This window comes from Eptesicus fuscus, chromosome 14 (genome assembly GCF_027574615.1).
Source record: "Eptesicus fuscus isolate TK198812 chromosome 14, DD_ASM_mEF_20220401, whole genome shotgun sequence".
NCBI classification, from domain to species: domain Eukaryota; kingdom Metazoa; phylum Chordata; class Mammalia; order Chiroptera; family Vespertilionidae; genus Eptesicus; species Eptesicus fuscus.
Window position 1 is genome coordinate 35,225,457 of NC_072486.1, and position 25,684 is coordinate 35,251,140.

Genomic DNA, 25,684 nt, shown 5'->3' on the forward strand with positions numbered 1-25,684 from the left:
GGAGGTTCTTGGGTGACGCGCCCTGGAATTGGGCTCCCTCCTCTCTCCTGGTGCGTTTCCCAAGAACCGCAGCTCCTGTGTTGAGCGTCTGCCCCCGTGTGGTCAGTGCATGATAAATATTCAACACAGCATATGACATTAACAACTCGATATACAGTATATTTACCAGTTGTTGAATAACAAGAATTTAATTTTTCTTTCCTTCCTTCTTTCTCCTTCTCTCCTTCTTCTTCGCTCTCTTCCTCACCTTCTCCCTCTTCTCTTTCTCTCTCTTTCTCCGTTCCTCTCCACATTTTCTCCCCCTCCTCCTCCCCCCCCTCCTCCTCCTCCTCCTCCTCCTCCTCCTCCTCCTCCTTCTCTCTCTCTCGCTTTTTTAGTTCCCTCCTTTTAATAAATCATCAGGAGATGTTCATTCCTATAATCTGTAAGTCATTCTAAGAACCTACAAGGCTATAATGCAGTGATTCTTAAACATGGCTGCCTGTTAGAATCACCTGGGGAGCTTTTAATAAGTACCCATGCCTAGGCCCACCACAGACCAATTAAACGAGCATTTCTGGAGGTGGGGATCAAGAGACATTTTTATAAAGCTCCCTGGGTGATTCTAAGGTTTAGCCAGGGTTGTGAAACATGCTCTAATGGATGAAATCTGAATACCCATCTGTTCACAAAACATTCAAGCCATGACTCTTGGTGTAGGAAATTCCTAATTCTGATGAAGTGATCTTTATATTCATTCATTCATTCATTCATTCATTCATATATTTATTCAAAACATGACTTTAAATCATGTTATTAAATCTTTTATTTGTTACACTAATATTAAATAGTATATATTTTTTTTTTACCAAAAGCAAAAATTTCTGTTAGGAGTTGTAAAAGACTACACAATATAGCTAGATACTTTCTAGATTCTGACTTGACTGAGTTATTTTCTCCCTTTGCTGATATCATGGGTTTAAATTACAAATTTAACCCTAGAATTTTCCCCTTGCTAATCTCCTCATTGTGCATGTTACTTGAACACGTGGTGGCCTTTCACACTGATTGCACAAATGTAGCAACCCAGACATTGTTTGTGCAAAAAAAAAACCCCACGCACCTCTTCTGTAAAACAGGCACATCTCCTAATCTGAAAGCTGTGAAGGGGAGTCTTTCTGACTGCTGGAACATCTAAGGGACTAAGTAATTAGAGATGTGGCTCCAAAAGGAGAAGCTGAAGAGCTGTTGGGGCTGGGCAGGAAGAGTAAAATATTTAAAAAGAGACATGGTGCAATCAGGAAGCGTTTTCCTCAAAGGGCAGTTGCTGCTGGAGCAACTGAGTCATCCTCACAGTATTGTCTGCCCTAGATACAGAGAACAGGAAGTGAAAGTTCAGTGTTGCTTACTGTCAATTACCATCCACATAAACAGACACAGGAAGATCAAGTCATGTTAGTTAGCTTTATTGCCCTGGGATGTTTTGATAAATATGTTAGCAATATAAATAATACACTTGCATACCCCCAAGGCCAAATTTTCGAGTTTCCTTTCTGACTTCATCTCTTTTCAAAGCGCTGTCTTTTCCCACACGTTTTCTTTTTGAATTCACCAGCCTCTGAGCCCCTTGCATCTCTTCCCCTTCTGTGGATAGGATGGGGACACCTCATCCTCCAGGCCCCTCATAAAGGTAAACGTGGTGCCAGCGAGTAATCCCCTTGGGTCACTAATGGATATTCACACATCTGAGAACCCTGTTAAGACGCTTCTGAAGTGGAATGTGACTCCAGCTGTAGCACTTACATACTGCTCATATTTCCTCCTTTAGACTCCAGGGAGTTCAACAACTGCCTATTAGCAAGCTGACGATGGAAGGAAGCGCCGTAAATCTCCCAGGCAATGATAAAGCCGATGCTCCAGAAAGAAGGAGGAAAGAGCGAATTGCAATTAAAAAACAGAACCGTGAACTTTGGCCTTTTCAAAGAACAACACCCACAGTAAGTTAATGAAGAACATGAGAGGATAAACGAAACTGTAAACATTTCTTATATCTCATTTCAGCTATCATCTGGGTTGCAAGCAGAATGAAAGAGGACACTAAACATCGAGAACCCAAATTAGTCTCTAAGATACAAATACCGTATCATTTTGAACTTTTTAGAACATTTGGTTTACATATAATTTGGTCACTCCTGTTACTTCAGGGAGGCAAAGAGTTTGTAACTCCTATCGTATAGGTACCATTAAAGAAGACCAATCAGAACTCTTAAAAATAAGAAAAAATGACATTAGGTGTTATAGAAATCACAAATGCTTTAACTAAATATGTTGGATACTTTTAAACAACATGGTGAGTTGACGGCACATGTCTTCCCATTGTTTAAGCATAAGCTAATTAAAATTTCAGAATAAAGCTAAGGTAACTTTCCTGACCATACTCCAAGTAAAGTGAATGGCTTCATTCATTAATAGCTACAGGGGAATCTACTCTATGTGTGAAGAAGAGAGGGAAGCTTAATGTTTAGACAGAAGGAAAGTGGGAGGGAGATGTAATACAATTTTAAACACCATAAGAATTAAGATATAAGAATGATGAAGAAGAACATCTTGCTTAATTTATACTTACATATATTATCTTGTTTTATACTCACAGCCTTTTGATGATAAGATCCACTTTCTATAGAAAGCATGGGCCACCTCAAAAACAAACAAAAAAAAAACAACAGCACATTGCCAAGTATCACTATTGCCCTTTTGATTCATGTAAAAACAGGTATAATAATATGAGTATTTTGTATTTGTACATTGCTAATGTCTCATAGTACCATCATTGCATCTGTTGAAAAGATAATTATGTTCTTTATTATCAAGTGTACCTAAATAATAAAATAACATCAGACTAGATAGCATCATCCCAGATATAGCAATAAATAGTCTCAGACCACTTTGAAATAGAAAAAAAAAACTCATAAATTTATAATTATGTCTGTAAAGCATTATCTCTATGATGTATAATTTAATTATTCTTACATTTTCTTTTTTTTCTTTTTTTTAATATACATTTTATTGATTTTTTACAGAGAGGAAGGGAGAGAGTTAGAATCATTGATGAGAGAGAAACATCAATCAGCTGCCTCCTGCACACCCCCTACTGGGGATGTGCCCGAAACCAAGGTACATGCCCTTGACTGGAATTGAACCTGGGATCCTTGAGTCCACAGACCAACGCTCTATCCACTGAGCCAAACCGGTTAGGGCTATTCTTACATTTTAAATAGCTTAATGGCTGCCTTTGTACTGCATTGGCCGTAGGTGTAAAGCTTGACCTGTAAGTTCACAACTTACCAAAAGTATAGGAAGTACAGGTGAAGAGAATGTTTGTCCCATGTTAAAGAACCTACCTGCTAAAAATAATCATTTTGCCTTCCTGAAAATCTTTTACTGCTGCATGACAAATGACTACAAAATTTTTTGGCCAAAATCTCTCAGTTGATTGGCATTAAGTAGAATTAGTGGCTGCTTTTCTCTATATAATAGAAATTCCAATTCCACTGCCAGCAATTCATTAAGGTGACTCAAGGAAAATGCTTCCAACTGTATTTTAAAATTGCTGGTCTTATTTACTTTCTCTGTCTCAAAAACCAGTAAAAACAGATGACCTGCCCAAATAATCTAGATTTTATGTAAGTTATACGATTTCATTTCTTAATTTTAAATGATGCTTTGTAATTAGAGAAAGTGCTTATGTATGGGTTTTCAGAGAGAAGTCTTTATTAAATTAGACCGAAACTACAAAAAATTATGAATAGTAGAATTTCAATACAATATATATGCAGATATTCAAGTTTTCTTTAAATGAATTATTCAATGTATACATCACATAATATTAATTGATATAGTTGCTTAATAACAATACCAATGAGCTATGGTAGATAACGACAGCATTAAAGAATGGCAGACTCTGGCCCTGCTGGCGTGGCTCAGTGGTTGAGCATCGACCTCTGGACCAGAAGGTCATGGTTCGATTCCCAGTCAAGGCAGATGCCTAGGTTATGGGCTTGATCCCTGGTGTGGGGCGTGCAGGAGGCAGCCATTTTCATCGTTGATGTTTCTGTCTCTATCTCCCTCTCCCTTCCACTCTGTGAAATTAATAAAAATAAAAAATAAAATAAAAAGAACAGCAGACTCTGCAGCCAGAATGTCCCAGACTACTTGGGTTCATATCCAGGATTTACTTAGTTCTTTATTTTTTATAATTTAGCTTTTTTCTTCTTCTGTAAAATAGTTTATCAATAGAACCTACTTCATAGGATCATTCTGAGGTTTAAAGGAGTCAATACATGTAAGCACTTATGACAGTGCCTATTACCTGCATGTTATCTGTGTGTTGCTTCTCATGCCCCCCTTACAGTGCGCCTCTCTCCTTTTTATAAATATATTTCCTCTATCTAGGTGATATTTTTTCTGAGGGATTAATATCTCTTAAGTGTAAATCTGGAAATATTTTAATAACTTTACTATAAAATAGTGTAAATAAATAGATATGGTGATTGCCCTCATGTTGTTTATAATTTAGTGAATAAAATTTGAAAAAAAGATAGAACCTATGAATGCTTAAGTTTGTAAGGATAGTAAAACAATAAATATACAAATAAACAAATAATCACAAGCTGTGATAAGTGATATGAAATGACAATATAAAACCAATGGTAAAACTAATTGACTGCCTTTCAGGAGTTCACTGGCCAGCAAAGAAGACTTAACAAAAAGAAACAATACAACTCATTTTAAAAGTATTTTTATAAAGTAAATTAAGTAATATTAACAAGAGTTGAAAAGTATACATGCACACTAGCAAGAATTCTACCAACCTTAATAATGCCTGTTTAAATATATCACCAAATGCAAACAATTATATGTTTAGACACAATTTATATCCTGCTTTTCCACTTATTTTTTGTCATATGTGTGTTTGTGTGTCAAGTTCCTGCAAAGCTTCACAATTACATTTGAATTGGCTTCCCAATATTTCATCAAATAGCATATGTATTCTCTTAAGTTGGACACATATGCTAGTCTTAATATCTCATGATATAAGTAATGATCCAATAAAATAATTCTATTGATTTTTCTAATCTTTTTTATTTCTACAGAATTCTTCTATAACATATTTTTCTTATTTTGAATAGTCTTCTTTGGATCTACTTTAATAAGTGAGATTATTGAGTCCAAATGTATGATTTATTTTTTTCTGACCCAACTTTTCTTTCAAAATTAAATTAATATTAATGTGTTCCCATTTAAAAAAATATTTGATTTGTGTACAAAAAATTCAAGCAAAAATGTATAAAGTAAAAGAAATCCTAGGTGAAGGTAGCAGACACCGACCTACAATGTCAAGGCTGCAGGGCTCTGCTCTGCTCTGATGTGGTCTGGACTCACACACAGTCTGGGTGCAGTGGATCCCTTGCTTAGATGGAGCAAGAGGACGAGGCGCTGAGCCAGTGGCAGGCAGCTCAGCACCAGTTTGCAGAGAATACTGAGAAGTCAGTGTGCATCTTGGACGTGTCTCCATCTCCTGGAAGCAGTAGAGTGCACACTTCTTGGAACCATGGCCCATCAGGCATTCAACACATTCTTCAGGGTCCACAGCTGGAGAGGATCCCCTTGGTTTCTGCTGAGGTGTCCGGGCAGAATGTGAATGAAATGGGGCCACCGTTCAGTGTGTTGCTGCCTGAGGATGGTGTGACCTACGGCCTCTAAGTGACACTCCCTCCCTCCCAAATAATTTACGTTCATGGAATGTCTCCTTTTCAACCTGGAATGATGATTTTCAAAGGGTCCCAGATGATGTCCTATGAGAGCCATGTCCTGCATGGTTCAGGGTTTGGGATCTGAAGAAGGGCCATGCACAAATGACAGAGATGAGACAAGAAATAATAATTTGGAAATATTGGGGGCCAGGCGGGAAGCCTAACGCAAGGAAAAGGACTTCCACTCATGCTCAGGCCTTGCCAACCTTTTATTCAATTTTGGATACACATCTAGCCCTTAGTCAGACAGTCAATTGTGGTAACAGACAGACTATCTTAAAGGTCAGTAAATATTAGAAAGATTTCCTCTGAGACTATTTGGTCAGGAAATTGCTTGAGCCACCATGGTCTGGACTAAACAATCGGTGCATAGCTCTGGCCCTTGCCAGGGCTCAAGGTTCACCAGCGTTCCAGGCTCCTTGTTTACACTTCTCTGATAGTGAAGACAAAGGGTGGCTTCCTACAATGTCCTTATGCGGCTCCAATATTCCAGGGTGGTTATGACCTTCCGTGAAAATCTAAGCAATGGGCCACCAATGGGCCACCAGTCACGGCTCCCAGTAAAATCCCACATTAGGACACCAACAATGCCTTATTCTGGCCACCCTACAGTACCTTTTAATAGCGACTCCTTAACACCTAAAATATTATTGCCCTCAACCATGCCTTCTGCTGAGGGCCAGGCAAGGCTGTCCTCTTTGGCTCAGATGTTGTCTACTAGAGATCCCCACAACTGTGGAGTACCCCCAGCTGGGTCCCCATTATTGCTGACTTTAGAATCCCAGGACTCTTTTGTTAGCCAGCCAGCCTCCCAGGAAGACCCCTTCCACCCTGAGCGACCCATATCTACTCCACAAAGTGTGGAGCAGAGGCGCAGGGCCCTGGAAAGAGCACCCAGGAGGAGAGCCCTGGTGCAAGGCCTTACTGCTGCCAAATGAGAACTGTGGACAAGCTTACACTAAGTGCTCCCACCTTCTGAGTCACCAACACAAACACACAGGTGAGAGGATCTATAAATGTGAGTGGGAAGGTGGTAAGTGGTCTTTCTTCCTTTCTAATGAGCTTGGACAACATATGCAGATACACACCAGATACTGACCATAGTATCATGAGCCTACATTGATACATCATAATTACCAAAGTACTCTCTCTTTTGAAGAATAATTTTGTTGGATACCTTAAATATTCTACTCCATTTTCTTCTTGCATGCATAGTTTTTACAGTTTCTGAAGAGAAATTCAATGTAATTTCCCCATTTTCTCTGTAAGTAATATAGTTTTTTTCCTGGCTTCCTTAAAAATGTTGTCTTTGATTTTTTGAAGTTTAAATATGATGTGAATAGGTATAGAATTTTTTGTATTTATCCTTCTTAGTGTTGCCTTTCTTCCCTTCTTTCTCTCTCTCTTCTTTCTTTCTCTCTCTTTCTTTCTTTCTTTCTTTCTTTCTTTCTTTCTTTCTTTCTTTCTCTCTTTCTCTCTCTCTCCCTCTCTCTCTCTCTCTCTCTCTCTCTCTCTCTCTCTCTCTCTCTCTCTCTTCTCTCTCTCTCTCTCTCTCTCTCTCTTTCTTTCTTTCTTTCTTTCTTTCTTTCTTTCTTTCTTCCTTCCTTCCTTCCTTCCTTCCTTCCTTTCTTCCTTCCTTTGCATTTCAGTTTTGGAGGTTTCTATTGGCATATCTTTAAGCTCACTGATTCTTTCCTCAGCTGTGATCAGTCTACGGATGAGCCCATCAAAGGCATTCTTCATTTCTGTTAGTCTTTTGATTTCTAGCATTTCCTTTTGATTCTTTCTTAGAATTTCCATCTCCCTGTTTATATTACCTATCTGTTCCTTCATGTTGTCCACTTTTTCAAGTAGAGCTCTTAGCATATTCATCATAGTTTCTAACATTTCCAGTGTAATCATTTCAAAATCTCGGCTGTATCTGGTTTTGGTTCTGATGCTTGCTTTGCATCTACAGAGTCTTTTGTTTTTTTTAAAAAAAAGGTTTGTTTTTTTTACCAAACCTTGTAATTTTTGTGGAATGCCAGATAGACTATCAGATAAAAGGAACTGAGGAAGATAGACCTTTAGTGAGAACTTTTATGTCTTTCTGTCTAAGACTTGGGTTGTATTCATGTTTGCTATAGCTGCAGTTTCAGAGGCTAAAATGTTCTTTCCTTTCCATGTTTTTGGCTAACCTGTTGTGTTGGGTTTTCCCAGCGACTCTTTAAGGCCTGAGGTTTGAACCTCTTTAAGTGTATTCCTTTTATTGTAGAAGAGCGTAAGATGAGAGAGAGGAAAAGTGATCTATAGTCCCTGATTAGGTCTCATTCTTTTAGTAAACTTGAGTTGGGTATTTCTCTTCTCGCATATCAAAGGCTAGAGTAGGCTTGAGTTTGGTTATTTCCCTTCTCCCAGCTTGGATAGGCTCTAGTAAAACTCCATGCAGCTCGGTTCTCGTAAGATAGATTCCATTGGGTCAGACCTTGTTGAGACAGGGAGCTCTAGAAAGATTTCAAAATGGTAGTTTCTTCCCCTCCCCCTGCTGGAAGCATGAGGTAGTTTTTCTCAAATTTTCACAGTTTGAACCTGATAGAGCAACTGAAAGTAAAAACCTTGAAAGTGTGGGCTCACAACACACCGAGAATAAGCCACCACTTAGTTTTGAACTCTTGCTGTCCATCCAGCAATTCATCAAATAATGTAGTCTTCCCACTGTGATGGGCTCGAGTTGTGGGGATCTGCTCCGCGGCTTCTGCCTCAGGTGAGTGTGACGTGCTGTAACTGCCTGTTCACTCCTCCAGTTTTCAGGGTGGCACGGAGACCTGAAACCTCAATTCCCTGCTGTATTTAAGAAGAAGAGTTGTTAATTTTCCATTTGTTCAGCATTTCTCATATCTGGATGGGAGTGATGATTTCTAAGCTCTTTGCATGTTGGACCAGAAATCAGAAGTCAAGTGGCCCATATTAAATACTCAACAAATACTGTGCTGCTTCTCCTTTATTTTGTTATTACTTTTATACATAGTCATCTTGCTGTTGATAGGGTAGCCTTTTGTTGTTTTAAAGGAAATTCTCCTATTTGATATAGCCTGTTAAAAAAGAAAATTTAGACAGCTGGTGTGGCTCAGTGGTTGAGCATCAACCTATGAACCAGGAGATCACGGTTCGATTCCCAGTCAGGGCACCTGCCTGGGTTGTGGACTCAGTCCCCAATGTGGGGCGTGCAGGAGGCAGCTGACCAATGATTCTCTTTCATCATTGATGTTTCTATCTCTTTCTCCTTCTCCTTTTCTCTCTGAAATCAATAAAAATATATTTTTTAAAAAAGAAAATTTAGATACCCTTAACAAGTTATAATTGAATGCATTTTTGCCTCACATGCCTTAAAATGTGTACCTTGTTACTAAAATGATGAAGTGCAGGTTGTCTGTGTGAGAATTCTTGATCTTCATTCTGTGGGAAAGGCTCTCATTGTTTGATTAACACCATTAGCACCATTAGTGCTTAAGTAAATTAAGTCAGAAGCTAGAATCCAGTACACCGAATCTCTTGTTTTATTATGAAAAATTCCTTTGCCAAATAGAAATATCTTTGTAGCCCAAAGCAAAAGTTTATACTCAGACACACACCCCTGCTCCCTCCACACACACACATACACAAATAGGGGAGTGTAATCAAACTCTTCATGTTCAGCTTATATTTCCTATTTATTTTTTATGAGTTAGAACTCTATAATTTGTGACATACTTTTAAGACCTTTCATCTTAGAGCTATGTCTCCTAATTCTGTGTTACTGTCCAATGTCCACATTCTCATCTCAGAGTTAAAAGAAAAAAATAAATCCCTAAACCTCACTTGGTGAAAAGCAGCAGGTGCTGTGTTCTTTGCTAAACCCATTCTTCTCTTGAGGGGTTGAGATTCTCAAATCTCAGAATGCCTCATTTCTGCCTAATCAATAAACATGGCTTCTCCTGATGTGTGTGTTCCAATAAAACCAGATTATAGTGTGTACACTCAAGATTGCTATCACATGTCAAGTGTCTTTAGCATAGAATTATGCCTGGATGGATGGCTCTACTGAGCTGACACACTAATTTTCTTCCCCATTAAACTTCTCATTTTGCAAGCATCCATTTCATTGATAGAAGCCTGCCACATTTAAGTATCTCATTTAACCCCCTATTGTGCATTGAAAGGTATGAAATTGTTTCCTAAACAACCTATTTTAGTTTCCTTCATACTGATAGGGTAAGCATATGTTGTCTTTTTAAATTCCATATATATCCTAACAAATAAAACGGGCTCCTTATTTTGGGGCTGTCAGTTCGTTTGTTTAAAAATGCAGTAAAAAAACACAGGCTGTGTTGATTCAACATACCTTTCTGGTGCAAAGTCTACCGAGGCATCTGTTCTAAGACCAAGAAAACATTTGAAGCTTTAAATCTGATTGTTCAGACAGCTGAACTAGTTTAACTAAAAGGTTTATAGAAAGGGATGGAGAAAAGAAATCTATAAAGAGTTTGGTCAACATTGGAAAAATACATCAGATATTTTCTCCTTGGCTTCCTAATAATGTATGACATCAATTGTGACAATGTTTCCGGATTCAGTAGGGATAGAAGTAAGCATTGGAAAGCTTATTTTTAGATTTATGTGAGAATGAATACCAATGGATATTAATTAACATATATGTGTGTGAACAATATAATAATATAATATTGGTTTGAACAATATATACCTATCCATGTATATACCTATTTAGTATGTTACACAGACATACTAAGTGTAACCATTTTATATATTTTGATTGAGAAATGGTTTTGAAAATAGATGTTACAGGTAAGTAAACAGATAACAGTTTAGCTCAGCTTTTGAAATAGAACCAAAATCTGATTAAGTTTTCAAAATGTGAAAACATCTCAATAGACAACAAACAATGCAGCTCATTATTATATTGAAGCTTTAAAATTTTGACTTTTTCTGATCTTATGATTGACATAAAAAAATTACTTATACTTTTCTTTTCATAAAATTGCTCTGTGCCATGAGAATAGACCATATGGAATGAGATTATTCTTCATACTGTTTGGATAAAAGGAAAGAATAAATTGCAGAAAGAGAGAGAAGAGGAAGCAGCAAGGGGGAGAGGAGGCAATAGAAGGAAACAATAGAATTCATAGAGAGGAAGGATTTCTGGGGCTGTTTTGTCATTGGACTCCCATTTTTGGTTGGACTGGGTGATCCATTATTTTCCCACTACTTTCTTTCAGTTGAACAATTATATATAGCTGGATCACTGCCACCTTGCTCTGTGACAGGTCAAGGAGGGACTCAAAGGCCTGGAGGAACCAAGCCATGATTTTAACAGGACCAGGTTTTGTGTTCTGAAGCAAAGATCTAGAGCAAAACTAATCTGTACTCAAGTGGGTCACAACTGGCATTGTGTCTTTATTAAAAATATATCCTCATAGACTGAATAAAAAATATATATACACACATACACATATATATATATTTACCTTTGTTTTCATTTTTTCAAATAAGAACTTTTTTTCTAAGATAAAGCTAGAATTTAAGCAACTTATTAATAGTGCAGTGCAGAATGATGACTATTTTGACAGGAAAACAAATTCCACAAATATGAAATCAAGATGATATTTAATCTAATAATAAAATATAAGAATTCCCATTAAAGGTCTAGATGTAAAATAATAGACATTATAGGCATTACATCATGCAAAAATACTAGAAAAATATCAGCAAAAGGATCCAAACCAGTAACTTTGCCCTTGTAGCCAATAATATAATCCACTATTTTAAGTACATATTTGATTTGCAAACATATGTGTCAGAATATTGTACAATGTCTGCACAATTAAGAAAAATAAAATCAGCATTAATTGAATGTGCACGTAAACTAATTAAGCTGAACAACAACTCAGTCTGATTAGTAGTATTATTATGCCCAAGTTTTTGCAGAGGAACCTACGGAAATGGCTTCTAGTGTAGCTGGATTCCAAGGCCTGCACCATGTGGCTGTAGGTTTATATTTCCATTGCACCAGGTGAGAACCAGTACATTACAAATAAAAAAAAAATTACTTTTCATTTTATATAAATACCAAAGAAATGTAATACTCAGAGAAAGTTTTGAAGGAACCTTAATTGTTTGGGGGAGCACAGATCAGCTCGATATGTCCAATAAATTCTTTTAAATAAGCAGACCCTATAGGTCACTTTATCAGACAATTACCTGACTGTCCAACAAAACCTCCTTCTTAAACATTCCAATATGTTGTTAAGAAAAAGATATGAAGTGTGATGTTAAGTATTAAAACACTTAAAAGCATGCCTGCACTTCTTTGGAGAATGGACGTGCCATTAATGAAGGTATATAAACTTCAGAAAATAAGAGCAGAGTGTGTGAGGAGAGATTTACTTCAAGTGAAATCCTCTGCCCTCAAAGGGTTAAATGTTAACAAAGTCAAAAAGCAGAAATCAGGCTCCTATTAGTCTTGAACACTAATCTTGTTGACGGCTGAAGTGTTTCCTTATTTTATCCATATTTATTATATTGAAGGTGGGTTATATGGTGGTGACTAATGACCAAACATCTGGACCTAGTGACCCTTAAAACCCTCTAGCCATTGCTGTTCACAATTAAATACCACATGACTAAAATGATATTTTGGCTTGATCAGGACAAATTAGTGTGGCAAATCTAAGTACGTAGACTTGCCTTTAGCTTTGCAGATATCATAGCTTATAGAAATTTTAAAACTAAAAAAATGAAATTTTGTATATCTCATTGTCATTATAGAACTAACAAAAGTAAAACAGATTTTTTTTCAGAAGAAAATGAATAAGTATTCTGGTGGATTGATCATTGTGGATATGAAGAACATTTGTTTCAGAAGTTTTACCTCCCAGAATTTTGATTGAGCTGTGGGAAATGGGATTACTTCAGGTTAAATAATTGGCAAACCTCATTTCCAGAGTAATTAATTTTATCTGCAGACAGATAGCTAAAGGGAAGAGAAAGCAAATGTCATCATCATCATAAGAATTATTCAGTAAGAATGAGTAAGTTTGTCTTCTTACAGGTTGAAAGGCAAGAGAGACGATATAGAATAACACTGGTCAACAAGAATGAGTTGGAATGGCCAGAAACACAAAAGAAAAAGTGAGTTACATAGAATGCCTGAGGTTGTGTCAGTACCCAATGGAAGGGCTTCCATGAAAGCTCTGTTTGATCTCTACAAAGTTTGCCTATTTTTCTCTCCTCTGGCTAAGAGAGGAGGTGGAGTGCTGCTGGGGAAAGGTGGGCAAAGGTGTTGAATGCAACTCCTGTGACTGAGTCCATGAGAGATGAAGTCTTCATATTTGACTTACATATTAAATTCAAATCTATCTCTTATTATAACCAGGTGATGTAAAACCTTTAATTTAAAAAAGAATCAGAGATAAAAATCCACAAATCGCACAAATCGTGTTGACACACAGCGTCTACTGATGAACCCATGACTCCTATCTAAAATAAGAGCACAAAAATACAGACAGACCACAAACCAGCAATAATCAGCCCTGAAACTTCATGATGGTCTGAAGTGGACACCAAGAGGATTCAGAGAAGAAAGGAAAAGTATCATGGGGAATTCATATAAACTATATCTGGGGGAAATGTTCAGGTATAACTATCCATTTGGAATATGAGAAAGGAGAAAAGAAATCCCCTGACCCCTGTGGGGGAAAAAATGCCAGCTCAATTTTAAGAACATAAACTGCGACACAAGCTAAAAAACCCCTTCTTATAGAACCTTCATCAGATACTTGAAAAAGATTTTCTAAAAAGTACTTTCAACTCCAGAAGAAATACTAAGCAACTTGAAATCAATAAAACAAGGATGAGATAATGAAACAACAGGGGGATGTAAATTAGAGACGATGAAATCAAGGGGAAAACTGAGAATCAAAGCCATGGCATTAAAGAATTAACAATTAAGTGACCAATAAGAAAGCATTTATATGCATATCTAAAAACTAAAATAATGACATAGAACAGACAATTCTTTAACCTTTTGCACTCGGATGTCGAGATTAAAATTACTCTTTAAATGTATCAATAATTTGAAATATAAAAAAATCCAAATAAATAAGTTTGTATGAAAAGAAACTGCAGTTTTTTATACTACTGCTGCGCTTTGTAATATCTGGGGTATTTAAAAAATTAAATCCCAAGTAGAATAAAGGAATTGAGAAAAAAAGCAAGCGAGTGCAAAGGGTTAAAGTAGTTAAAGATGATTTATATTGGGTACAGAGTTAACAGTAAATTTTTAGAAAACTCATGTTCCTAAACTAGAGAATGAATCATTATGCAGCAAGTAGTAATCAGATATATAAAATAAGAATGTAAGATTCTCAAAGATAAATCTGCAGAAACTGAATAGAAATGAGTAACACAAGAAATTTTATATCCCAAGAACAATCAAGTAGACAAATGAAAAGACAGAGGTGTATATAGTAATTAATAAGGTTGATCCAAGTATATACATGAATAAATAACCATGGCACTAGAGTAAAACTTTTTTTTAATATATATTTTATCGATTTTTTACAGAGAGGAAGGGAGAGGGATAGAAAGCCAGAAATATCGATGAGAGAGAAACATCAATCAGCTGCCTCCTGCACACCCCCCACTGGGGATGTGCCCGCAACCAAGGTACATGCCCTTGACCGGAATCGAAACTGGGACCTTTCAGTCCGCAGGCCGACGCTCTATCCACTGAGCCAAACCGGTTTTGGCAAGAGTAAAACTTTTTAAAAATTATTTTACATTTTCAAAAAATAGTATATTCTTAACAGAGTATTCCAAAATGTGGTATAGAACAAATAGTGTTCAATGTATGTGCACAACACACACACACACACACACACACACACACACACACACACATATTTAGTATGCACAATAGATATAAATGAAAGTACTACATATAAAAAACATATGAGATGGACTAAATTTGGCTCAGGTGAAAAATTCAGAGCCTTACACATTAATGCTACTTACTTTGATACAAAATAAATCTAAAAAATTAAATATTTAATAGAACAAGGTAGAAATAGACTGCAAAATAAACCTAAGGAAAGATAAAAGAAGGGTACAAAAGCTGTAACAAATGAATCAAAAAATAGAAAAAGTAAAAAAAAAGTGAAGAGCAAATTTTTGGATAAAATAAATATAATAGGAGAACACAGAATTATACAATTTTTTAAAAAAGAGTAAAAAGGTAAAGGCAGAAGTAAACACTTTTTAGTATGTATTTTGCAAAGGTATAGATAAAAAAAAGTGCAAAAAACTAAAAGAAATGATGTTTATAATAAAACCCAAACTACATAAAATATTAGAAAACCAAAATAACAAAAAATGACCCTAGAAAAAATGGAAACATGGGATAAATTGAACAAACCATTACCTGTAAAAACAAGTGCTCACAAAGTCATAAGCTAATCATCTTCCAAAGTGGTAGGCTTAGACAATTTCCCAGGTAACTTCTTTTTAATCCCTGAAGGACCAGACAATGCTGATCTTGTTTTCCATAACAGGAAGACAGTAAGTCAGCATAACTCTGATTATAAATCTATACACAAACAGATTTTTAAAAATTTTGAAGAAAATTTATATATGACAGTCTTACATAATTTCTCCTGTTGTCTGATATCAATTTTCAAATAACAGAATCAATTCTAAAGTATCCCTAAAAAGCATCTGTGCTAACTCTTGACTTTAAGGTTCAGCAGTAATTCAGGGGTTCTAATTATTTTTCATGGCTCATCCCATTTTTTTTCTAATGCAAGCTAGATCAAATTTATATAACATCAAAAGGAAAATGAATACTTCTTTTTTCTACTAGTTTGCATTTGGAGGTTATAAACACACACACATATTGCTATTGCTGTGTATGAATTTATTGAAATTGATGATTATTGCATCAAATTTAAAAGTCAGTAAGTCAAATTAACAAATGCTTGTTCAATAATCATCCCTCCCTGTTTGAATATTTTATATTCTGTAGGGAACTAACTGGTGAATATTTAAAAACAATGCATCCTCAAAAGATATTTTTAAAAGATAGAGATTATAAATAACATTTGAATTAAGAGAAATATAAAATTATCAAAAGGGGCTTAATATCTTTATTACGAGGTATTAATGAATTTTTGAATTTTCAAAATTTTAAATAACTGTCCCAAAGTAGCTTTATTTGATCAGATAGTAAATCACACATGCAGAACAGCACAGTGGTAAAAAAAAAAAAAAAAAAAGCAAAAAAATCCACGAGAAATAATTTCCAATTTTTGAAATGTGGTTATATTTTCTCAATAAATGAGTTAAGCAGACACCATTTGTTGATAAGCATCATATGGGAGAATGGAGAGATTTGCCATAGTCGGAAAGTAAATCAATCATAGGTTTGAAAATAAAATCCACATGTGCAGACTTGCAGAGCTGGTTGAGCCACCGGCCAACACTCTCTCATCACACTATATTAGCTCTGTTCCTGTCCAGGGGAAGATTGTTAATGGTGAGTCTGATTACACCATGAAACCCAATCCCAAGGGAACTGACAGAAACGCCATCTCACGTGCCATTTAAAATAACTTTAGGACCTGGAGGATATCATTTGGTGTTAAGATGTAAATAAAGGGCTTGATTATCCTGAGATATTAACAAAATCCATCCAACCTAAGTAAGCCACCTTAAGGATTTATTTTATTTTATTTTTTTTAGGAATGGCCTCAAAAATGACCCAGCACCATGAAGTACAATAATTTGAAAATAATTTTTACTTGGGAGATATTTGTTTGTTTGTTTGGGTAGAAGGGTACCAAATTGTTGGTATACTTTGACTACAGCAAAAAAATATATTTTATCTTGTATTACTAGGTTATACTTCATTCATTCATTCTTTAATTAGTAAATAAACTGAGGACCCAGTTTCTTCAAAGTCCTGTTATAGTATAGAAGAGGCATTTCCTACATCACAGCACAGAGACAGTCATGATACATTAATGCAGACTTTTCTACTTGCAAATGATGAAAACAACCTAAACTAGCTTAATGTCTATTAGCAAGAATAGCTGAAATACCTAGGGATACAAATGGCTTCAAGCAAAGTTAAAGTCAGATGCTCAAATACTATGTTAGCATTCATTCTCTCCCTCTTGACTTCTTGACTACTTTTTAATGGCTTCACTTTCTGTCATGCTTCCAATAAACGGTGGCAAATATTACCTGCAAATTTACATGATGCTTAGCAAGCATGCTATGCTCTCAGATAATAGACCCATTCTTTTCAAGTGTCTTATGTCAATTTCAAAGTGGAATCTGGCTTTTACTTCTTGGGTTATTTGTTCTTCCTGAGTCATTCATTGACTTAACAGAGTAGGTAACTTTTTGGCCTGAGTTTTAAAATCCAATGAAGATATTTAATTTTTGGACAAAAGTAGTAAGATGTGACAGCAAGAAGAGAAACTTTGAGTAAAAGTATGGAGAAATTAAACAGCCTGGGAAGTTGTTATGATCTCATCAAGTGGTAAACCTTAAATCCATAAGCACATCAATCATTATGTAAGTGTCCAGATCATAGTAGTACTCAATAAAAGTTTGTTGTGTGAATACAAGTTGAACAATTTTCAAACCAAACTGGAAGAATCCAGTGTGAAACTAGGGAGGAGGAAGAATAGACTTTTTTCCCCCATTTGGGTATTTGGCAAATATGTTGATGCTTTCTGCAAAATTAAAAGGTGAGTTTTCAATTGGAGCAACACAAAAGCTAAATAAACTTTGCCTTTGCTAGTAGTGTCCTTCTCTTACTAAAGATATCCTTCCCTAACCATATCTTACCACCATGGGTGACAAAGAGAAGAAACACAGCTGAGAAGAGGAGCATTTCAAGATTAAAAAATTTATATGTTTTCTAGGAACCCCATGGTGAATTAAGAATACATTTTATTCAATATTTATTAGTCATCTTCTGTTCCATCATATGTGTGTACATAGTTTTCTAATAAAAATTGTCATGTTATTATTTAATCTCCATTTAAAAACAAATTATTTTAAAAGCTCTCTTTTAATATTATATTTTCCCAATATTCTATTAAAATTAATGTGCACTTGTTAATATAACTAAAATATTTTCTCATTGAGCCAATGAGTACAGTGAGGAAATGGACTAAATAAATAAATAAGTAAGTAAATTTTCTGACTTCGTTGTTTGGGTCAATAGATGCACTATTACTCAAGTATCTCAAGTTTCTAGGCAGGCTATCCATGGAGAGAAAGAGAAACAGTGAGGGACTTGCATATGTATTTGGAATTAACAGTGTACTTTGTGAGGTGAAGTATAAAACCATGTATAAGTCACTCTGCATCATGGTCATGGCACTAGGATATAAATTAATCCAAAATAAACTTGATTTTCAGTTTTGTCATTTTTAAAACTAGTTTTACTTTGGGCAAATTAGTTAACTTTCTGAACTTTATTTCTTTATCGGTGAAATAGCAATAAATGATCAGGGCAATTGTGAAGACTAACTGAGAAAAATGTATGTAAACTACACTGCATTAGATCTTGTACATAAATAAATAGGTGCTGCATAAATATTACTGTTATCTGAGAAATCTGTCTTTGATGAAACAAAATAGATCCCAGGTTACAACAAAATCAGTGAAGGTAACAGTGTATGTAAATACAGAAGGTGTTGGTTGGAAAAGCAGTTACTCAGTCACAGATGTTTTGAGAAGGAACTTCCCTGGCAGTTCTCACCTATGTCCAGTGGAGCGGAGATAAGGATGTGAACTGTTTAGTCAGGAGGCTGTGACATGTTTATGTGGAGGCGAACACATTTGATTGTCCTAGAGCAGTTCCAGTACACACTGGATGATCTCTCTGTCATTCCTAAATGCAAACTGGTGTCAGCAGACTTGACTGAGGTGCTTTTAAAAGACAACTTCCATGTCCCACTTGCTATCTCCAGAGTACAGCTAGATAACCCACACGGTTAGCAAGCTCCCTAACTGCTCTAGCTATGCATCCTAGTGTACGTAGATGGCATGGGTACTTCTCTCTGCTCTGATTTTGTGCTTATCACTTCGAGTTATGGTTTGGTTCCCCACGCCCATCTCCTACAGAAAGAAAATGAACTGGTTATCTGGTCAATGTTTTCAATGTCAACTGTATTTCTTGCTGTAAATTTACAATTGTCATTCTGGCTTATCCAGAGTTTACTGTGAGCTAGAACAATATATTGGCTATAGACCACTTGTGGTGTGTTGAGGAAATAAAGTTTCTACATTTCCCAATTGTGAATATCAGACAGCTCCTTTAGAGAAGTATCAAAATGTGAAGACCCAGTATCACCATAGCTGCCATCTTCTTAAAGATCAACAGTACTGGTCCTAGTGACTTCATGTCCTGGGTTTATATACACGCCGTGTGCTTTTAGTTAGTGGTAGGAGACACCGAATGTTCGTCTACAGGCCTGACCCAGTCATTCAGTGACTGATTTCCTTGACAAAATGTAAGGGAATTTCAAAAATGAAGGCTCTTGGATGGATATTACAGGATATTGCTGTCATCTCTCTGTCCCTAAATTGTCTTTGAGTGGTGACAGGGCAGTCAGCTGAGAAGTGGCACTTTATCCTTCAGGGTTAGCTTTGCTGCATCAGGTCTCAGTGATCGTCTTAGAGCCTCCAGATATGAATCTCCTTACTTTAGGAGAAAAAGAGGAATTCTTTCTCTCACTTGCTTATTTTTGTTGTTCAACAAGAGACTCAAGACCATTAAATAATACTTAAAAATAACCCTGCTGAGTCAGCAAACAATCCTTGTATTGTCAGCACAAGGCTTTGGATGGGCCACATGATTGTGCAGACTGGTGGGGTAAGCCCAGTGTGCTGCTCTGACCAACGGAGGCAAGTCTCATGGTATCTCTTCTCTCCTGAATCCCTGAGAGACTAGGTTTACTCTGAGGATAGTATCGTTTGCTTCTCTTTTTATCTGGAAAAGACCATTGTTCTGGTGTTTAATTAAAACCAGACTCTTTTCAGCATGGCAAAACCAGCTCCAGAAAGTATCAACATTAAAGATTCTACCATGGTAAATATATTTTTGTCACAAACCCTTGCTAAGTTCCCTAAACTAACTTCATTATTTCTGGTGTGACAACATATGAAACTAAACTTACCCTGCCTTGTGCTTATTTTCTGAAGGTCAAGTCTCAGCCCTCTATTGTCTCATTCCAGTTGTAGAAGAGACCATGTTTAAAAGTCTAAGAAGGACTCTTTTATGAGCATGTAAGGTGCCTACCGGCAGGCTGCCAAGAATCCCAAAGCAGCAGACAAGCTGGGCTTCTAAAATTTCTTTTCCCTTTAAGACTGGCTCTAATGTTCGGTTTCATACATTTTGGGAAGTGTCCCAAACAGAATGGTTTTCCCTTGGACCTGTGCTCTTCTCAGTGAAACCTGAGTGGAGGTGGTCATAAAGCAGCTGATAGGAAAGTGAGACGATGCCTCTTCCTCACTGTGCAGGGGAGTGCAGAGAGCAAACCCGGTCCCTGCTTCACTGCCATGAGGTTGGCAGTTTGAGGCCTGACTGGCAGAGTTAGGTCCCGCAGGTCCACAGTGAAACCTGACCAAACTCAATGCTGTTCATGGTAATGTGCACCCTGTTTGAATTTGTGTACTGTGGTTTCATTTGAAGAAAACAGGGGCTTTTCTGAACAGCGCCTTTGCATCTTTCAGCCGAGAAGGAAAGAGTGTGTGTGTGTGTGTGTGCATATGTATGTGTGTGTGTGTGCGTGTGTGTGCGTATGTATGTGTGTGTATGTGTGTTTGTGGCGTGCTCATGTCTTTAATCTCCTTCTTGTTCCCAGTCCAATGCCAAGATTTGGAGGGCTAACAGTTTTACTAGGCCTTGTGTTCAGTCTCTATGTGGGCTGCCTCAGTACTGCTTCTCACAACCATTGAGAGAGGCATTATTAGCCCTATTTCACAGGTAAGGCAACGGGAAATGAAATGAGTTGCCTTGGAAGCTGAGCTGATATTTGACTAACTCTGCCCAACTCCAGAGTTTATATACTTTATCTCCAAACATGGTAAAGACCAAGCCTCTTAAATTAATGAATACTTTCTAAAAGGTATTCTATGAGTCAAACACTAGAAGAGAGGAAATCTAATTTTTTCCCCTTCAAGGTTGTTGCCAGGGAATATGGCAGGATGTTTGTAAACAATTTGTACAATATCTTAATGATAGAAATCACAACACAAAGCATGATTGTTTTTCTTAGAATGTGAATGAACTGAGAACATGATATTACTAAGTTTCAGATAAATAAACATCCAGTTATACATCTTATTGATTAAATATGGAAATGTCCTTAGGAAAGTCATAGGTTTAGCAAAATTGAGGCAAAATTTTTTAAAATAGAAAACATGTTTATATATTATATTGCTCCATTATTAAAATATTTATTTAATTTCAATTGAGAACTGATCCAGTTTATAATTCCTCTATGCATAAAATGGACTTAGTACCCAAATGCATTACTATATAGTCAAAGAAAATAGATATGTTTATAATATGCAAGTTGTAAATAACACTATTTCTATATTTAATTATTTTTGTTATAATTATTAACCTTTATAATTCTAAAAATCAGCAAAAATTAAAGCTATGTTAAAAATCATATTTACAAGTTCATTTGTGACAGCATTATGATCATCGGGTTGTTTTCTATTATACCACAAAAGCAGGCACCTAGGTATTACCTGGATCTGCCTTGATGGTGAGACTAAAATGCTACTTAAATATGGATAGGGTGGCAACTGGGGACGGAAAAGTTCTGCCTGTGGCAAGCTGATGGGGATCAGGCTCGACAGTGGTTTTACTGCCTGACCTTCCAAGAACATGGAGCTGTCTATGAGTTTGTTTGAGGTTCTAGACATCTGTTAACTCAACTTTAATCCAACTTTTTTTTTCATAAAATACAACTCTTCTCTCTTTTTGGGAAAAAAAAAAAGTCTTTGTGAAATCAAAGGATTCTGAATCCATAATGTTTAATTCATAGAGTGGCTTGATTTCTTAATTTCATTATAGAGTCTACTATTGAGGTCATCCCATATTGCAAAACGTTTGTGATTCTCTTATTAAAAAATAATAGAAGATAGAATTATAAAATCATAGTCTAGTAATAGTTGTTACCAAATACTCTAAGCACATTGCCTAATCTAAAGGTCACAAGAGCCCAGTACGATAAATATTATTATTCCAAGTTTATATTGACAGAACTGAATTTTAGAGATGACACACTCTTAAAAAGACTGACATCAATGTTATTTTCCCCAAGCCACCAAAGCAGAATTGGGGGAAAATAATTTTTAAAAAAATTGTTCAATGCTTTCTTTCATACAGAATTATAGAGAAGATTTAAAATATTTAATTAAAAAATTGAGAAACCAGAAAATGCTAATGACTGAAGCAGGCCTAGAGATTAAAATATATAATAAATACATTATAAATAGAACAGTGTAAAATAGAATTCCCAAGGCTTAAGGGCTAAAAAATCTTTGAACATGCACTATATATATATATTGAAAAGAGAGAAAAATAACAATAAAATCTTCACATTTTCAGTGACATCAATTTCTTTTCAATAGTGACCTTTGAGGTGGAGAAGGTCACTCTTGAGATTGCACCATAGTTCAAAGGGCAGAAAACTCTCTCATTTCTCACTGTTCCAGCTTTTGTGTCCATCTAGGTGTTGATAGATGATGGCAAACAAGACTGTCCCCAATTACACACTAGTGATACTGCCTTCAAAACTCTGGACCTGAAGATTCCAGACAGCAAGGACTCCAGAGAGATGATAGAGGAGACACAGAAGAATTCAAGTACCACAGATTAGGGGCTGAGAAATAGGAGGGGAGTGTTAAGCGATAAAGTAAAGAGGGCCTCTACAACTTGCTGAAGACTGAAAAGGACTTAACCTTGTCCTCTCCTTTCTCCATTATTTACCTTTTTGTTTTACCTTTTGCCTCTTTCTTCTCTTTCCATTCCATTTCCTCTCCACTGCAGTAGGAGAATTGTGGAATACCGTAGTTGCGAACAGCCTGATGGTATTTGTGACAGGGTACTCTCTTTCCAGTTCTTTCTCCTCCTCCCACAGTTGTCCATGCAGCCATGTTCCACTGCTCTCCACAGGCCTCTAGAATGGTTGGTTGCAGTAGATTAGTTACCCATCAATTGAGTAATGTTACCCATCAGTTGGGTAAGGTAAGTGATATACTCTGCACTAACCCAGGGTAAGCTCCATAGCTGGCTAGGAAAGGTAGCTATCAATAAGTATCAGAGATAGATGTGTACATTAGTCAAAAATTGCCATATATAGTTTATATGTTACATGTATATCTTATATCACTAAGAGACAATACAAAATTCAAACACAAAAAAATATTTTTCACTTACTAATTGACTGGCCAGGCATTTTTAAATAAGTATGAAGTGTAATTAGGATGAAAAGATTTAGATACTTTCTTTTGAGTTGGGAAAGGCCAAGGTTATTATCTCCAGCTTATAGATAAGGAGATTGAGGCACAAAGTGGCTGAAGCAGTTAAATGGAATCACTGGATAGTAAGTTTCAATAAATACGATTTCTTAATATGGCATTTTATTTTTACTTACATTAAAATTGAAATCAGTTTAACTTTCTCAGATTCCTGTTTGTTAATTTCTATGGCACTCACCCAAGTGTCAAAATGTCATAGAAACACTTCCATCTCAAGAGATATATACATATATATCCTGGATCTCACAGCAGCTCTCCTGAGTCATATTTCTAACTGCTTGTGAGGTATCACCACTGAACTGTCTTGCCACTATATTCAATTTATCAAGTCCTAACTGCATCCTATCTCTCACAGACACAATTATTCTTCTAGTCATCTGAAAGGACTAGAAATGTGGAGCCATCTTTTACTCATTCTGTTCCTTCATCGTCTAATTACGGTCTGTCCCCAAGAGTCCTCCTTCCTTCATCTTGGCCTCCCCTGTGTGATTCCCATAGCTACCTCACTAGTCCGGGCTTTCATCACCTCAGACTTAAATGGCCAAAGGAGCCTTCAGAGGGCTCCCTTGCCTACACTCTATCATCTACTGCTCTGGCCCCAGATCAGTGGCCTGTCAATATTCACAGCCACTCACTAGTCAAACACTTCTTCTGGGTTTCTGAGTCTTTCTAATCTAAGTCTTTTTTTTTTTTTCTAGAATAGTCTAACATTCACTCTCCGTTTGAGGGAGGCCACAAGTCACCTTATTTCTGTTCCACATTTTTTTTGAATAATTTTCTCTTCCATCCTTCTTACACCTCTTCTTTGTATTCAAACTTTAGCCATGTTGAAAGGCTCAGCTCGAAATCAATGTCCCATCTTCTGTGATTGAGGAAGTTTATAATGATTTCTCTATTTCCTGAATTCACATGATTTCCATCACTATCACATGCTCTGGTATTTTACTGTGCTCTAATGAATGTGGTATATTTATCCTACCAAAGAGACTGTAAATGCTTATTGTGTAGAACTACTGTCACTTGTACCTTTCATAGCATCAAAACAGTTGAAGGCACGTAAAAGTGATATTTTACTAATTGACTGACTGATTCATTAAAAATGCATTACCGTATTTTATAAACGAGAGGAAAGGCTGACAAGGTATCCTTTGGTATCAAAAATCTCAAATAGGTATATGACTTTTTTTTAGATTTTATAAGTCTAATAATTTCGGCTTTATTTATACACTTATTCTGAGCCCAATATTCTGAATATTCTGCTAACAAGGAAAGTATCAGATTTGGAAACATCCTTTATTTTGAGGACCAGAGATTTACATGTAGAATTAGATATTGAAATTCTATGCTATTTCAAAATGTAACTCTGATGCTTGAGCTGCATCCTCTTCCTGATTATCTTACCCAATGGAAATATCGAAATGGTTGGGCATCTGAACACATACACATGCCGGACTTTCTTTTTCTTTCTTTTTTTTCCTTCTTCTTCTAATGTCAGCTGTATCATTTCACAAACCAAAAAAAAAAAAAAAAAAATTCCTGGGAAATAATGAGCTCCCAGTTAGGTATCCTTGGACTTAAATAGAAATGCATCTAACTCAAGGTTTTGCCATTCCCGCCACTTATTCAAAATCTTTGCAAGCAAAGGCAGAAAAGAAACAAGTTGTTCTAGTAAAATGAAACTGTGCATAAAATCCCCAACAGTTCAAAACGTGGCTTTCTGGACTTTTTCACATATTACAACTGCAAGTTTAACAGCCAGCTTTGGGGACTACAGTGCACCAGGTAGGGGATATTGTTCCATAGAATAATTGCTCTCCAGGGGAAAGGCATTTCGGTGACTTTCATGTTATAAGGCAGCACGAGCCAGTGGGTCATTAATCATCAGTGAGTGTCACTGAAGAGTTTAAATATAAAGAAAAGGGTCCAATGACATTAAATATCAGAAGGAAAAAGAATTGGGCAAATGTTCATGATAATCTGACTTACTGACACTAAAGTTTCATACCTGTGCACGTATGCAAATATCAGGTTTAAAAGAAATTTAAAGACTAATTTACTACATTGAAGTAAAAATGGCATCTTCCCAGTTGATTCGTTTGGGGTACGTGTAGGAGAACAGCAGGGCAGATGAAAATGAGGTAATGCTTTAATAGTCTGAAATAAAAATGCACCATCTCTATCTTTGATTTGGTTATATTTTTTAGAGTTGTGTTATTTATTATGCATCCATTTAAGCATAAGAGAAGCAACTTTTGATAAAGGCAATTCTGTAGGTAAAAATTAAA

At 36.2% G+C, this 25,684-nt stretch overlaps 1 protein-coding gene across 1 annotated transcript; it reads left to right on the plus strand.

Moving 5' to 3' along the window:
* The first annotated feature begins 6,292 nt into the window (after positions 1-6,292).
* LOC103294799 (Krueppel-like factor 17) lies at positions 6,293-6,890 on the plus strand. Its single transcript, XM_054726615.1, is given in 3 exon segments — positions 6,293-6,704; positions 6,707-6,724; positions 6,727-6,890. Coding segments are annotated over 3 exon segments (594 nt in total).
* The last annotated feature ends 18,794 nt before the right edge of the window (positions 6,891-25,684 follow it).